At 39.2% G+C, this 16,332-nt stretch overlaps 1 protein-coding gene across 2 annotated transcripts in view; it reads right to left on the reverse strand.

Moving 5' to 3' along the window:
• Window positions 1–303: 303 nt before the first annotated feature.
• The window catches only part of necab3 (N-terminal EF-hand calcium binding protein 3), a 96,386-nt gene continuing 80,357 nt past the window's right edge, over window positions 304–16,332 (reverse strand). For both annotated transcript variants that reach the window (XM_088607467.1, XM_088607466.1), the window contains exons 6-13: window positions 11,605–11,741; window positions 10,241–10,362; window positions 8,318–8,397; window positions 6,333–6,386; window positions 4,866–4,978; window positions 3,929–4,006; window positions 3,281–3,372; window positions 304–1,570 (exon numbers count right to left, since the gene is read on the reverse strand). In XM_088607467.1, the coding sequence (XP_088463593.1) occupies window positions 1,542–1,570; window positions 3,281–3,372; window positions 3,929–4,006; window positions 4,866–4,978; window positions 6,333–6,386; window positions 8,318–8,397; window positions 10,241–10,362; window positions 11,605–11,741 (705 nt within the window). In that variant the 3' untranslated portion in view covers window positions 304–1,541. The remainder of the gene's footprint in view (window positions 1,571–3,280; window positions 3,373–3,928; window positions 4,007–4,865; window positions 4,979–6,332; window positions 6,387–8,317; window positions 8,398–10,240; window positions 10,363–11,604; window positions 11,742–16,332) is intronic.

Genomic DNA, 16,332 nt, shown 5'->3' on the forward strand with positions numbered 1-16,332 from the left:
TCTCTTCACCAATATACACTTTTAAAGCTTACTTCTCTGTTGCCATTGTTTTTGTCAAAAATGAATTTAAACAAATGCATCCACAGTCATACTTGTTGAGTTACTATTCATCTGTTTGTATTTAAGGCAGGGTTCTATACCACCGTCTATTGAGTACACCTGCTTGAGGCAGAAATGCGCAGTTTATTTATGGGGATAAAGTAAATTTTGCAGCTGTTTAAATTTTTCAGAATCATTTAACACAGCATTAGCATTCAGGGCCCCCTGCCAACACCTACATACCAACAGCCTTGAGACAGTAAATCTGGAGATCACATGCTTTTACTACAGTACAGTATGTCTATTACAGCATTTCAGTACAGCTAACAATGTTCTGAACATAGTTGACATTATGATGCAATATTAGAAACTGTACATCTTTTTTCTACACTGAAAATAACTTCTGACAAATTAATAAAAGTACATTCTGAAAGTTCAGATAACTTATACAAAGCATTCACTATGTGCTGAAAAAATATTTAGCAAAAAACTCAACAGGAAATTCACAGATACCATAGATTCCAAGAAAGAATGCAGAACAATTCCAATGCAAGGCAAAGGACGTCATTCAATTGTCAGCATAATAGGGACACAATAGCCTAGCTGAAGGATGATTTGGAAAGATTAGCTCATTGAAAGCAAATAATCTGTTAAAATGATTCAACAGGTGTCCCAGAATATCAATTATGTCCTGTTGTCAAAATGATGCATTGGATGAATGCAGTATTCTCTTCCATCTTTTGAACATTATTCTTTCAAACAAATTTAATATAAATCCAAGCTACCTAAACCATATAGTAACACAAAACAATTTGTCAGCTTGGCATCATTAGTAGACTTTGAATGTATTAATTCACTTTATGCATGGGTGAAATATCCTCCAACCCTTTAATATGAAAGCTGTCAATAAAAACATCTTTAAACAATGGTTGTGAATAACCCAGATCCTGTGTTTGTATAGACTTGCAATTCAATCCAAACTCGGAAGCTAAAAGTCCGTTTAAAATACAATAAATGAAACTAATAATTTAACAGACTTTATTCAGCAGCACTTACATGTCATCTAAAAAGCTTTGGAACATTACTATTATTATTAAGTTATTTGTCATTAAGTGGACAATTAAAGACAGTTCTTCTATTGGAGACAATTCCTTCTATTGGAGACTTCCTCCATTTTCATTCACTGAATTTGTAAAACCCCAAACCTCACTGAAACACAAATAAAATAACCTTTTTTCCAGAAAGAAGTAGAGTATATATTTTTATAACTCAACCATAAGATATATCTAATTAAATGTATGCCTGCCTGTGTGTGAACACTATTAGCATTGCTGTTTTCAAATTAATAATAAAACCACATCGCTTTGACTTTCAAGTTGTCTGGGATGCTGTCACACATATATTAAATGATGTTTTTAATAGCCTTGAAGAAAGCATTGCAGGCTTGAATTTCTTTTTTCTTCCCCGGATCTGTGTGGGTGTAGTGATGGTTCCTGATGCTGTCAGTTGTTATTCATAATCCACCAGGATGCTGGAAAAAAAACGAAACAAGACTTTATTAAAAATGAGGCAGTTCACTCCTTTCTTCACAATTTTGTGTGATGAACAAGGTGGGCTTATTATTCAAAATACAGGATGTTGTTTTTTTAGTTTTGTTTCAATAGTAAATATTACTCATGTTATTTTTCAAGGGCTAAACACCAGCCGTAAAGCAGTGTTATCATCTCAACAGACATTTTTCAGACCATATGCGAGACGATAAATAAATATCAAGGTAAAAACACAGAAAAATTGTGCGTATGGATTCCATCCATTTTCTAAAAGCTTTATCCAATACAGCATCGCAGGAGAGTCAGAACTTACTGTATCCTGGCAAGTAAAAGACACAAGGCTGGATACCCCCTGGAAGGGACACCAGTCCATTGCAAGACACATACAGAGACAAACATGTACACACTCACACCAGAGAACAATTAACGTCTTTGGGAGATAAAAGGAGCACCCAGAGTAAATCCATGCAAACAGAGGGAAATCTACTACTAATAATAATAATTATCATCCTGCCTTGCGCTTGTTGCTTGCCTGGATAGGCCCCGGCTCCCCCACGATCCAATATTGGATAAAGCAGTTAGAAACTGGATTGATGGATAATAATAGTTGAATCTTGCCGGAGATATATAATTTTAAAAGCTATTTTTTTTTTATCTCCTGTGCAGAGCATATCAAGTTGTGTGCGCAATGGTGATTTCAGATAGTAGTAGTTTTTTTTTCATTACTCCTCATTACATTCATTACACTTGAAGAAGGCTCAACAGCCTAAATATTGTGTTTCTTTTTTCTACTTGTCAGTGTGATAATAACCTTTACTTTTTATTGTAGTATTGCTGTTTGACAAAACCATAAATTTACAGTATTTTAGATTCCAACATTTCTGATTTGTGGTTAAAGAAATGTGCTACACTTACAGGCTAAAAGAATAAGACCAGAGAAGAATCAGTGGTCCTGATTCAAGCAGTTAAAATCCTCTGAGACCTGTCGCTTTTTCAGAATCAACAAAGAAACATGAACCAGAGAAAACTACACGGTGGTGCATTAAGACTGAGCACTGGAGGCACTACAAAAAGAGTGAAAGAGTAGCGAGGGTCTTGTATTGTGCTACATAGCCACATTGTTGAAGTCTATACCCTGATTTCTTCCAAAAAATGACTGGATGAGATCCTCACACCATTTAGCTACTAGTATCCAAACTGAAGTTTTGGGCCAAACGTCCACCATAACTGTTCTTATGTTCACATATTCTTATGTGAAACTAGGAAACAAGGACAACAGTAGAAAATAAAATGGATGCGCAGTTAGATCTGAATTCAGTAAGCATTTCTTGTGGAAGTTTGGAACAAACTGCCCAGGTGTGCTGTTGAAGGATCCTTCTTGAACCACTGGAGTGTGTTGAAAGAGAACAAAGCTTACCACAGGAAATGTCCATGGTTTTTTAACAGTTTTACTATGCTCAAATATATACTTTGTCATTATATACTACAGTTATCTTTGCTAAAAGACTTGGTTTCATCTGCATTTTTCACCTTCCATAAATGAATGAACTATGACAAATCAATCAAGCAAACTGTGTTGAATGGCCTCATGTCACCTGCAACCTTTCAGTTACAACAGCACCTGTTGTGAGTGGTGACAGGCCCTGTTGTTTCCCAGAATCTCAGACGTGCGAGTCACACTGGTCACGCACCTGGGAGCAGCATCGTGGTGACCATTTCTGGACTCTCAAGCACGTCAATGACACAGCGCTGGAATGTCTTACTCGCGTTGGACTGCAAGTAACTGGTAAGGAGAAAGGAGATAACTCATGCCTGTTAATGTCTCTGCTGCCCTTTTGCAGCCACATTACTGTAACATCCCAAAGCTGATCAATGCCTGCATTATAATAGCTGGATGTAACTTAATGCACTTTTGTGTAAATATCATCGGTACATTGATTATACACGCAGTATTACAGAATGTAAGAGTTGCACAGAAGCTTTATCCAAAGTGTATTGAACATAGTGGTAATCTAACAAGCTTTCTTTCAAGCTATAGCAATTACTGAAACTGTACGACAAAATATGTTTCTAAGAGAATGATTCCCCAAAGTATATTATGCAACAGTTTTTTCTCATGAAAACAATTTATATGACAAGTCTCATTTCATTTGCTGGGAGTCAAGAGGAAGGTTAAATAAGCATGTTTAAGTCTACTGATTTTGATTTATTGGAAATGAAGAGGTGGATGAGTGATTTTAATGGGGATGAGGGCCATCTGTTCTGCAAGAAAGCTCCCCTGTTCCATTTTTCAGTAATCTGCAGCACAGAAGCTGTGCATATCAATTGCACAACCCTACCTGGTCCAGGCAATTCTGTCTTCCCAGAATTCATACATTACAAAACACGGCTTTTCCTGTAGCTTCTGGACTGAGATGCTGCAGGAGAACAGAGAGCTATAGTTAAGGAGCTTGGCAAGAAAAATAATCAAGAGTCAGAAAGGGGCAGGCAGATTCCAGGGAGATTGTTACACAATCAGACCTTAGAGCAAGTACTTGAAAATGAAATATAGGCAGTTCTAAAATGAATCTCCTTTTCTTTCTGAAATGTTGCTCCTTCTACCTTTCCATTACACTATCAAAAGATCTCCTTCCCTGTACTGAAACCCCACATTGGTTTGAATTCTGTCGTCTTCAACATTTCCTCCACTTTTACTTACATCAAACTAACTTTTAAATATATACAGCACATTATCAAGCAAATAAAATGTTCCATTTCAGTTTTCCATGCATTCTTTTCCAGCTGGTGGATTTGCTTAGAAATTGAAAAGGAGAACTAGCATCAGATGTTTTGCCCTGGAGCAATAGGGATCTCCACCAGTCACTATATGTGGACAAAGTACCCCTTTGATGCCAGATTGCTCAATTACAGTACTACTGCTGCAATCCAGTGTGAATTGAAATAGGACAGGCAGGCTTTTCTACTGTTCTAGCATGTGGGGACTTAATGTGCCATTTAATTTAATTTCAAATTCAAAGTTAATTTAATTTAATGTGCTGTTTCACATGCAAGCAATTTTCTTCATGCATCACATTCTGTACCTTTGTCAGTTTTAGTATTCTTGCAAAAATAATGATTAAACAGAAATGACATAATTGATTCTGTGTCATGTGATTTCAATGGGCAGCAGCAGACTGACTATAGGTTGTGATTTTTCTGTGTTGTGGTGCTTCTGTGATTCGGTCACTAGCTACTGTAGTTCTGTGCTGGATGCTGTTGAAGAGGGAGGTGACCTACTGCAGGTTGGCACTCTGGCTGGCTGTGGCCTCGGTGTACCGGGTCAGTGACTGGCGGAATTCTTCAACGTCCTTCTCCATCACTGACATCTGCCTCTGCACTAATAGGATACTCTGGAAAGGCACAGAAAACAAGGTACTGGATTAATTTAACAATTTTAACCACCACACCTATCACAAATAACTGAATTAAAAATAATTCAGCTATCATTTATTATCATATTATCATTTATCTGAAGGGTTGCTGCTTCTGCCCAATGGAAACCCTAGCAGCGTATAGAGATAGAGATGTTATAGGGATGTAATTCGTATTTCAGGTCCCACACTGTACTCAGATGAGCTTCTTTTAAAGATAAAGACATTTTTAAGGCTGATCTGTTGTCTTGTGGAAATCTATTGAAGCTTTAACAGGATTATCCTTGTTGTGCAGTTTTGCTTATCCTCTGTGATTTCGATCTGCACTGATATAGCAGTAGAGAAATTATTTGGGCATTTCTGGTATTTCAGGATTAATAAGGGATGGAGTCAGATAGCATTAATGGTTCTTGAGTTGGAGTTCCCACTTAGACTTCATAGTAGAAGGTTACATCCATGTTTTAACTGGGTTTATTGTCATACTTTGAGTGGAATGTTGCATCCAGATTCATCTCCTGTAATTAATCAAATCCACACTCACTGCATGTGTGTAAACAGTGTGTGTGCAATCGCCTAGAAGCTAGTAAAAAGAGACACTTGTTCATATAGTCTCATGTATGTACTGTATGTAAGAAAAAGAAAAGGAAGGGTGAGCAAAACTCATAGAAGGGAGAGACCTTCAATACTTTGATTAAATCATGTTAAGAAAGAACATCTTTAAAAGAATAAAACAGTAATTTTTTATCTAAAACTAAAGAAAGGTCATAAACACTACACAATAAGAACAACAACATGCATAATTCTTTACAACCATTTATGCACATAACATTACTGACATGTACTTATTGATGACCATTCATAATAATACATAGTTTCAAGTAAAAACTAAGAGCAGAGCTCAAGGTAGAGAAAGGTCATGTGAAAAACGCAGGAAGACACCTTTAAGGATTTGAGAGCTGACAAGGATTTTTTGCAGATCAGCTCCGTACCAGTAATCCCAGTATGTTTATCTTTTATTTTTCTATATAGGTGTTTTACACATGCTGTTTTAGGATGTTGTGTAGTATTTATGAAAGTGGTATGATGGTGTTCTTAGCTTCATTCAAGTAAACTATTTTGTAATGCGAGGAAATCCCTGGATTTAATTTCTATGAGGAAATAATTATTTCTTAGAGAAAAAAACATTAACAGTACTTGGTTACACATCTAACTGATAAACAATGACAGGAGGATTTCGTTCTCATCCAGATTTCAGATGAAAGTAAATACACACTGTAAGGAGACCTGACAGGAATTCATTGCAGAGAGAGATTATCTAATTGTGCAGACTCACAGATTTATAAGGGCTGGAAAATGTATCTTCTTTGACAGGCTCGAGCTTTGGACTCTGGAAGAAAAGAGAAATGCAGTTTTACCCACAAAGCAGAAAATGGAGTTTAAATGCATGAGACTTGTCTGGAGTGATAATTACAACCCTGAAGTCAAAATGTTTGAGTCAAACATGGAGGGTTAATTAAAACCTGTTAAAAAATCTAAAAGCCTCTGTGGTGCTGCTCTGTGATAATGCCATGAATCAGCAACACTACCCAGTGACGCCTTGCCTCTCCTGTGATAAACTGAGCGCAGAAAGATTAGTGAACTTATGTACCTGTTCAGTTTTGCAAAGTGGTGTTTTTTTCTGACAGGGAGAGCAGTGTAAAGCGCTGTTGACTAAAACATGCTAGAACCCGAGTTCATTCTGGGCTCAGTTGCCCAGTGTGTCCATGTATCTGTGTGGGAGCCTGTCGTGTGCCAGAAACATGCCTATGGGGGTACTTGTTGATCCTAATTGTTGATCTTATTTGCGAGATGTGGCAAAATTAAAATTTAGGGATCCCTTTGATGCAACCTAGAGTACTAAATTTACCCTCTTGAAAAATAAGAATACTAATACTACTAATATTGTGATCAGTTCAATATTCAATATTGTGATCAGGGGTGCAAGTTGCATAGCACAGAACCTGTATATTGTCTTTTGACTTCTGACAATGTCACAGTGACTCCATAAGTGAGCATACACTGCCACTCAGTCCTCACACATTTGTGATCTGAGGTGTGCTGTAACAGGGATGTCCAGTATATCGTGGAGTAATTGTGCTCCCTGTAAATAAAATGTATCGACCCTATAGCACAATCTGGGGGTCAAACACATCTTTTGACCTTCCCCCAGATGTAAGGGTCATGCAATATTTGGTCACACTGGCTCATGAGGGGGTGGATGCATAAAGGGACAGACAAATAAACTCTCTTTACATTAGGTAAAGTCAAGGAAATTGTTGGAACACAGTTGGCCGAAACTAAGATACAAACTGAGTTTGCAAGTAAAGTTGGGAAGTGCTTAAGAGAAAGGGAAGCAGTGTTAGGGAACACATTGAAAACTTAAGGGAATAACCCAGTTGACTGAGCAGAAAGCAGGCATGAGGTAGGTCTTAAATCATGAAGAGAATAAGAGAGATAATGAGGTAAGTACCTAATTAATTGGAGGCAAGTGGCACTGATAATTGTGTAGAGACACATCTGGTTCAGTAGCAGTTTCAGCCCATGTACAGACGTGGCTAGATGCAGTAGTGGCGTGAGGGTGTGAGGTGAAATCTGCACAGGTATTACAGTTTCTAAATCAATTAAATCATTTACTTGACTTTTAAGCAGCATTTCAACTATACGCAAGTTAGACCTGCTGCTTTTCTGTGTGGATGTTCTCCCTATGTTTCCATGAGTGGAAAACACTCATAATTACAGTATATATTATAATTACAACATTCTGGTTTTACTACCACAAATGAAACATGCTGGTAGGTTGATTAGCTATACTAAACTGATGCATTCCATGAGAAATGGGTATTCATCCCATTAATCTGTCCTATCAGGTCTGGGATAAGATTCAGCTAAGGACCTGTGACAGTTAAGAATCAGGAAACAAGGAAAGAAAGGCAGAATGGAATCTGTTTTGAGCTTGAAGGAAGAATGACTTTTTCTAGCTAATAACTCCTGTAATGAGCAATATTAAAAAAGGCTCATTTAATCTGTGACTAATAAAGGAGTCCCACCCTGTTGGGTGGACACAGAAAATACAAAGTACAAGAGCTGAAAATTCCCATCATTTAAAAAAAATTAAGCTGTCACACACACACAAAATTTAAAGATTCAGTAGAAAATTGAAACATGTGATCCTGTTAACTTTGCGAAGGGCTCCAGCAAGACAATGTGACTCATGGTGGTATCAGATATCTAGCACTTCTCTCTCGCGCTGCACTCCAGTCAGATGGTTTGTCCTCCCACCTTACACTCCAACTTGTCGATGAGCTGTTGGAGCCTGTTTATCTGAGAGGTCCAGTGGCTGTCTGGCTCCACACTTATTCCTGATAGAGGAAGAATGAATGAGAAACCATCAGCAACAGTGGCCCATTTTTTTTTCAAAGAAAAACATGGAATTTTATATTTCCCATTATTGAAAATGCTTAACTCAGTAGAATTACAATGCAATAATACATGTGTTGACAGCAGGTATGATTTCCATATTAGACATATAAAGACAAGAATTTACAAGTGCAAATTACAAATTGAAATGCAGCCAATACAGAATTAAGTACAATGAATATTTAATAACTTCACAGTTGCATGTCTGTGATTTTTAGTGGGAAAATGAGAAAACAGCTGAGAGGAATCAGCAGTGTTCATTGGTTGAAAAAACTGTACACATATTTAATGATACAATTAAAATATTATTTGAGCATACAGCTTTATACAGTATATCACTTATGAGGAAAAAGTTTTCTCAGTTTTGGAAGTCTCCAAAGGCCACAAAAGTCTCTTGGGCTCCCCAGGCTGCCTTAAGCACAGCTTCTGCCTGTGTCTGTAACTAAGAGATGATGCACTATGGGACAGATCATTTGGGAATACTGTTCCTGTTCAGCACACCAAGCTGTCATCCTTCCATCTGGATCTCCAAAAGCAAGATGGCTCAGACCTGACCTGAATCTTTTAATCCCTTGGTAGGAATCCAGCCAAACTTCAAAAATGTTTTCTAGTGCTTGGGAAGAGCAGTTAAAGAGACTGTAACTTGTTTCTGATTTTCTTAAATGTGCAATTGTGCAAAGTCAACAAGGAGCATTTGGAAGCTTAAAATCCTTAAAACTGAAAAAAGGCTGATTTAGGTACAAATTATATCAAAACTGACCCATCCACCAACTCTGAGATCCAAACCACGACCTGGTGTGACACTACATATGTGCAGAAGCAATCAAGTGCTAAGCTTTGAATTTGTAATCGGATGGTGAGCTGAAGTTTGATTTAATCTTGACCTTGGTCTCAGTGTGTCATGCTGGTATTTAAACCAAAAAAAGAGGGAATGTGAATATTAATATTGATTAATAACCTACTTGAACTTCTTTAAATAAAATCTAGTGATCTCCTAAAAATATTGCAGTAATATTATTTCTTAAGCCATTTGCAACAAAAGATAAAGACATTATTTCACTTTACATTGTGTTTAAACAAGCTTTATTTTCCCAATAGTAACAGACAGAGACAATCACTTCTCACTTCAGTTAAACATTCACATCCAGTAGTTTATTACCAGCAATAGCTGGCAACCTTTCTGTGCAGTACTCTGCCCTGGAATTATCTCTGTCTATCTAAAGAACATAGCACAAAGAAAAGTCCTAGTGCTAGAGGGTCATTCTACAGGTTTTCAGTCCAGCTGTGCCCTTAATAACACGAATCATCTTATTTCTGGCTTAATTAGACCAGTTTAATAACTTCTTCCAGCTCTGCAGGTACTATGCTTTAAAGAGACCTACAGTACCTGTATAAAACCTACATACACAGGGGACCTTCAACTTTTTTTGCTATCTTAAAGAAAGCTCTCAAAATGATTGTCTATGTTATATATGGTCAAAGCAAGAGACTACTTTAAGCTAAAAAATGAGAAGAAGTTGCAGGGCAAAAGTAGAAAATAGGAAAAGGTCCAGAAACAGAACATTTTTGGTTCCCTAGAGGAGACTTCTCACTCATGAAGAAGAGGCTGGATGAATTTCAGGATTTATTATTTATCAGCAAACTGTGATCAGACAAACACCGAATTTGTATCCTTTAGTATGTTCTGATGTTGTATTAATGTAGGCAATGGGAGAACTGGCCTTTATAAGGAATATTTCAGAGCAATTTTGGCTGGTAGGCATAGATTCTTGCTTACTATGTTACCTGAGGTGAGCATGCCTGAGTAAGGGTCTGTAGGAGACAAGCATAGGTTCTTCAGTGACCGCCGTCCACATCTCCTGCTTGTCCTCTGGACTGAAAAGTCCTTCAGCTTCTTCACATTCTTCCTGACAGGAGACATGGAATCACTTGGTTATTTTAAGTCTTTCATTAAAATATTCAGCATTATATCATGTAACTGAAAACATACACAATGGCTTAACCAAGAAAGGTGTTCTTATGACCATGTTGTGGGCTGTTGCAGAGAATTTCCAAGCAGTGGCCAAGCTTGACCAGACACTGCAAAGGAAGGGTGGATTAAGGTAGACTGTGGCATGCATTAGAGTGCCATCAGTCAGAACTGAGCCTGTGATTCTATGAGTACTGTGGGGCTGGCAGTGCGAAAAAGGACAGCTAACTGGACGGAGCATTCTTCAGAATAATGTGTGCAATATATCTTCTTCTGTGAGGACAGAAGAGTCATAGCAATGAATTGCAGTGATGGTCAGTAAGTGATTCCCAGTTTGGTGAGGTGATAAAAGAAACAGAGATGATTTAAACAACCAAAGCTCACACGAGTAGCCCCATGAGCGAGAGATAGATTGAGAAATGTGTTATCCTTGTTTGGCACAGCTCCTAGTTTGAATTGCATGCCTTGTTGAGGTCAGGGCGCCTTGTAGAGCTGGGAGAGGTGGTTCTCAGTGTGCCTGCTGAGAGTTTGACTGTTCACCCCTCAGACTCTTATTCTTTGTCCTCCTACGTAAAAGCACCACTTCATCAACATCATAACAAATCTCAGGTTACCTTTAAATTAATTTGTGAGCTAAATATGATCCTATTATATGGGAAAAACATATACTAGGAATATAAGAAAGCCATTCAACCCAGAGAGGCTCAACCCTTGCTAGCAATCAGTCCTTTATGCAGTGCTGCCAATAAATGGTTTTCTCTCATTCTCCGGCTAGAGTTGTACTGTACAGCTTGCAAGTGGCACTCAAATCCACATTCTTACCTATATCTTATCTGTATTGTTTACCTGTTTAATGAAGATAAATAAGTATAATAATTTTATTATTTGCAGATGGCATGTGTCGTGCCATTAATACACTGTGCAATAAAATAATTAGAAAATCTCCCTAATGGTAGGTTAGTCCACCTCCAATGTTGATTACATCTGCAACTGATCACTGTTGCATTGCAAGTTCACCGCACTGTTGCACTGCAAGTTCCACTGCGAGGTCACAGATGTGGGGGTTTGGTAGTCTCTTTGAGTTGCTCTTTGTTACTGTATGTTGTCATTATTTGTTGCCACCTTGTCAAACCTTGAAGCTCTTACAATTGACAACAGTCAGGTGTTCTGTTACTCTTACCTTCCTTGGCAGCTCTGTTCCTCCACTGCCTCTATAGCACACTCTAGTGAGACTTGCAAGGAATGCAGCTGGCTGGACATCTCACGCAGCAGAAACCGAGTAACAAACTGCCCCAGTTCAGAGGAGCTCTGGTACTCCTGAAAGAGAGTGGTATTTGCACAAAGAAGCTTTAGTGAACAGCCATGGTATGAACACCAGCAATTAGACCTTCAGTGGTTAGAGTTGGTTTTCTCTTGTAGAATTCTGCATTTTTGTGTAATTCCTATGCAAATCTGCAGGGTGATATGGCAGCCAGCAGCCATATCACCCTGCAACTCACAACTGGCAACCCACTGAAGCTAAGCAGGTGTGAGCCTGGTCAGTACCTGGATGGGAGACCTCCTGGGAAAAACTAAGGTTGCTGCTGGAAGAGGTGTTAGTGGGGCCAGTAGGGGGTGCTCACCCTGCGGTCCAGGTGGGTCCTAAAGCCCCAGTATAGTGACGGGGACACTATACTGTAAACAGGCGCCGTCCTTCGGATGAGATGTAAAACCGAGGTCCTGACTCTCTGTGGTCATTAAAAATCCCAGGGTGTTTCTCGAAAAGAGTACGGCTATAACCCTGGTGTCCTGGCCAAATTTCCCATTGGCCCTTACCAATTACGGCCTCCTAATAATCCCCCTGTATGAATTGGCTACATTACTCTGCTCTCCTCCCCACTGATAACTGATGTGTGGTGAGCGTTCTGGCGCACTATGGCTGCCGTCGGATCATCCAGGTGGGGCTGCACATTGGTGGTGGTGGAGGGGAGTCCCCATTACCTGTAAAGTGCTTTAAGTGGAGTGTCCAGAAAAGCGCTATATAAGTGTAAGCAATTCATTAATTAAATCTTTGTGTTTGTGCCAGAAATTATATATTTATATATTTAATGATATATTTATATACTGATGGAAAAAAGAAATGCAACATTTTTTAGAAAGAGAATGCTATAGTTATAGCCTATGTACTTTCACAAAAAGTTGTCAATTTGTTTTAAGCCCTCTGACCAGCAATACAGCTTGTTCAGTGAAGCATTGCAACTTGACAATCACACAAAAGTTCGTTAGGTGCACTTTTACCTAACGAGGTCCAGGTGGAACAAAGCCTGATCAGGTCACCTTTAAAAAGGCCTTAATTCAAAGCTAAGGTCACTGCAAGAAAAAGGCCACACTTAATCAGTTTTCTGTGCATTCCATAATGCCTCCAATGTCATCAGAAGCAAGGGAGAGGGCCATTGGCATGCTGCAGGCAGGCATGTCATGTGCCAGCGTTGCCAGACACTATGGAGTAAGCCCCTCCACTGTCCCAACTGCAGAGAAGGTTTCAGCAGACCACCAGGACAGATGACCATCCAAAATCTGGGTGCCCTTCAGTTACCACACCAGAAGAAAAAAAAATTATGATGCAAAGAAAGGCCACTTAAAATGCAGATTAAACTGTTGATATGTCTGGGTCGTCATAGTATAATGTGTTTGAAATATAATCCAAATTCATTTTTTGCCCCATCACTGGGACTCCTGGTTCAGTAAGAGAAGTGATACAGCTCTTTGTCCTGTTTGTAATCACCTCCTTAGATCGTGCTGCCTGAATGTGTTGCATTATCACCTGGAGGAAATAAAATAATCTTAAATCTGCTGTTCACACATTACTTTCATCAGTTCTAGTCACAATTCAAGGTCTTAAGACTTCTGCTATGTTCTAACTGCACTGTAACAGCAACTTTCCATTCTTTAATGTTGAAATTCACAGATTAGGGGCTGGTGCTTCTGAAATTAAACTTTGTTTTAGCTAATATTGGGGTTTATTATCTCTACCTACTTAACTAGCTATCTGTAGTGGCTTTTTCTTAAGTGACTTAACTAGCCTTTTCTGTCTTTTTTAGGGCTAACATAATTATATATCTATAAAATAAGTATTTGTGGCATTGAATAATTTTAGACATTTCTGCAAAATTGAAAGACTCTCTTGACTTGTGTGTGTAGTCAGGGTGCATTGCTATGGTTGTGGATGGCTCCAGAGATGGCAGTCTAACTTTTCTGGGAGAATTCTTAGTTCACTGTGTTAAACAGCTTCTGGTTTGTGTTGTTTGTTCCCTGACTCATCTCTTAATTCATTACAGATAGAAATGCAAGCCAAACAGTGTCTCTTTGCTTTCTTGAAAACATTTTAAGATTGTTGGCTCAGGTCAAGAGTGGCAGGGTGTTGAATTAAACTACATTCATTTTTCAAAATTCTGTAATAAAACCACACAGTATTTCACTTTTTAACAGAACACAGGGGAAGCTATCTGTGTGCATTCTTTGATGTTCTGAAGGCTTGGGAGCACCATGGAGACTCTAGTGCTGTTTGCCAATAGATTCAAGAGAGCAGGAGCTCTAAAACCCAGGTCTTGATGTTATCTTGTCCAACTAGCTTCATATGTCACAGCCTATGTCACACTAAATGTACTGAGCAAGTTACATCCTTAAATTTAAGGATTTTTGATGGCTGAGGGTTGTTCAGATTTTTGTTCAAAATGTTCTCTAAATCAACTGTTTAACTGATCACAGTTAAATCATTCAATGTCTTTAGGAAGTTGTGATTTAATGGTGACCATAAACACCCATGGGGCTCAGCCCCTCGTGTCTTTCTGTCTGGCGAAACCCTGCACTGACATGCTGTGTGAACAGGAATACATCTCCTCACAGATGTGCCACATACAGACCCCAAACTGAGATTGGGTTTTTCCTTTACTAATTTGCGCACAATTTCTGTGCAAAGAATTTTTCCCAAAGAATGGTCTCCTGTACCTCTCCATGGAAGCTCCACGGGAGCACAGTAAATGTAGAAGCAAGAAAAAGCAGAGGGATATGGTAAAGCACAATATAAATACTTGGAAAGCACTGAAAAAAACATAAAGTTAATGGCCAAAACTGCAGGTAAAGCTGCTAGAGTACCCCACATATTTTAAGTGACCAGGTTCAATAAAAGAAAATGTATTTTCCCCACTCTTTCTCCTCAGAGCTTCGTCCATGCTAATTTGTAGCTTGAGATACTGCTGACTCTGGGCCTTCCAACTTGTTCTGTTAACACAACTGATTTGGAAATATGGACCCCATAACACTAGGTTTGGGTATCCAGGGATTTCCCAGCTTTGTATCAACATACAAAATGTAGCTCAGTACAGTCAAGCCTTTCTCTGTTTTCACATACTGTAGGGTGCAAATTACTTGTAATTCCCCTTACAAAAACCTCTCAAAAAAGCCTCTTTCTACAGTATATGCACAATCATTTTACTATGCATGTCACTTAATTATTTAGATGGACATGTATTCCATTTCAGACCAACATTTTTCACTTTGTATTAGGTTTCAGTGTTTCTTTTATTCCCAAACCTCTTGGCTAAAAATCACTCCAGTCTGATTAATCAGACCACTATAGTCTTCCCTGTCATCTTCACTCACATTAGGGGTGGTACTGCATTCTTATTTGGAATAGGGCTGTGAAAGAGTACATTTTGAAAGAACTTAGAAATATCTGAATTCTGTCACGATTGTAGTCCCTCCCTGTGGAAGCCCATTTCCGCTAGGGAGTAAAAAAAAACCGCGCTATGTGTAGTGGAGCTAGTTCGGATATGGTGACATCAGCGCCCTCACTGCGCGTAGCAGGGACCTCAGCTGTCTGGGCTGAGGGAGGTCTCCTTTAGCTCATGCGGCTGGTTCCCTGTTGCGTTACGCCAGAGACCAGGGATTGCTTCGCGCTCCAGGTGCTGCGGGACGAAACGGGGTGGCGGAGGGCACCGCGACGGTCATTTACTGTATGGAGTATCTCAGAATTCCAAGTTAGTATCTCAGAATTGTGACTTCATATCTCAGAATTGCGTCTTGAAAACTCAGAATTACAACTTAAAACCTTAGAATTGTGACCACATTTCATTGTCTGTCCTTTTGTTATTGTAACGGATTCGGGTTCTAGGGCTTGTGTCCTCGCTGCTCCCACCTTAGTTCGTGCCTCACTGCATTGGCTCGAACCCAGGTCTTGCCAGCTGAGCTAAAGAAGACCTTTTTTAAGTAAAGAAGGACATAAAATGGAAATATGTAAAAAGTATAATTTTCAGCTTTTATAACTGAATTTCTCTGGATGTGAAGTGTCTATTTCTGTATCTTTTTTCATATTCTGCCTCTGGTTTTGTATTTCTGGTGTTTAAATAAAAACTTGTGAGATAAAATGTCTCAATTGCGAGATATATAAAATATAAAGTCGGAATTCTGAGTTTTTAAGTCAGAATTTGGAGTTTTTAAGTCGCAATTCTGAGATATAAAGTCGGAATTCTGAGATACTAAGTCGCAATTGCGAGATACCATAGCGTGTTTTTTTAACTCCCTGGCTTCCATACCTCCCTCTTAAGGGCTCTCCGGCTCATTCACTTCCGTGCTGATTTTGTGCACCTGCCCCCTGTTCCTGCCTCCCTACTTAAGCCAGACACTCACTCTGCTCAGGGCTCTGCATTGGTTCCTGTACCAAGCAAGTCCGGAATCTGGAGCATCTGGCCCCCCCCTTATCCCTCCAACCCTCCGACCCTCCACCAGATCCCGCTCCGGTTTTTAATCCCGTCTGTCTTCGTCTCGGATGGACCGCCCGGCTTTGGACTTTTGCCTCGTCTTGTATTTCCCATTGGACTCTGTTTTGGATTGTTTGCCCCGGTCTCACCCCCCAGAACACCTGCGCACC

Source organism: Lepisosteus platostomus, chromosome 15 (assembly GCF_059453375.1).
Source record: "Lepisosteus platostomus isolate fLepPlt1 chromosome 15, fLepPlt1.hap1, whole genome shotgun sequence".
NCBI lineage: Eukaryota > Metazoa > Chordata > Actinopteri > Semionotiformes > Lepisosteidae > Lepisosteus > Lepisosteus platostomus.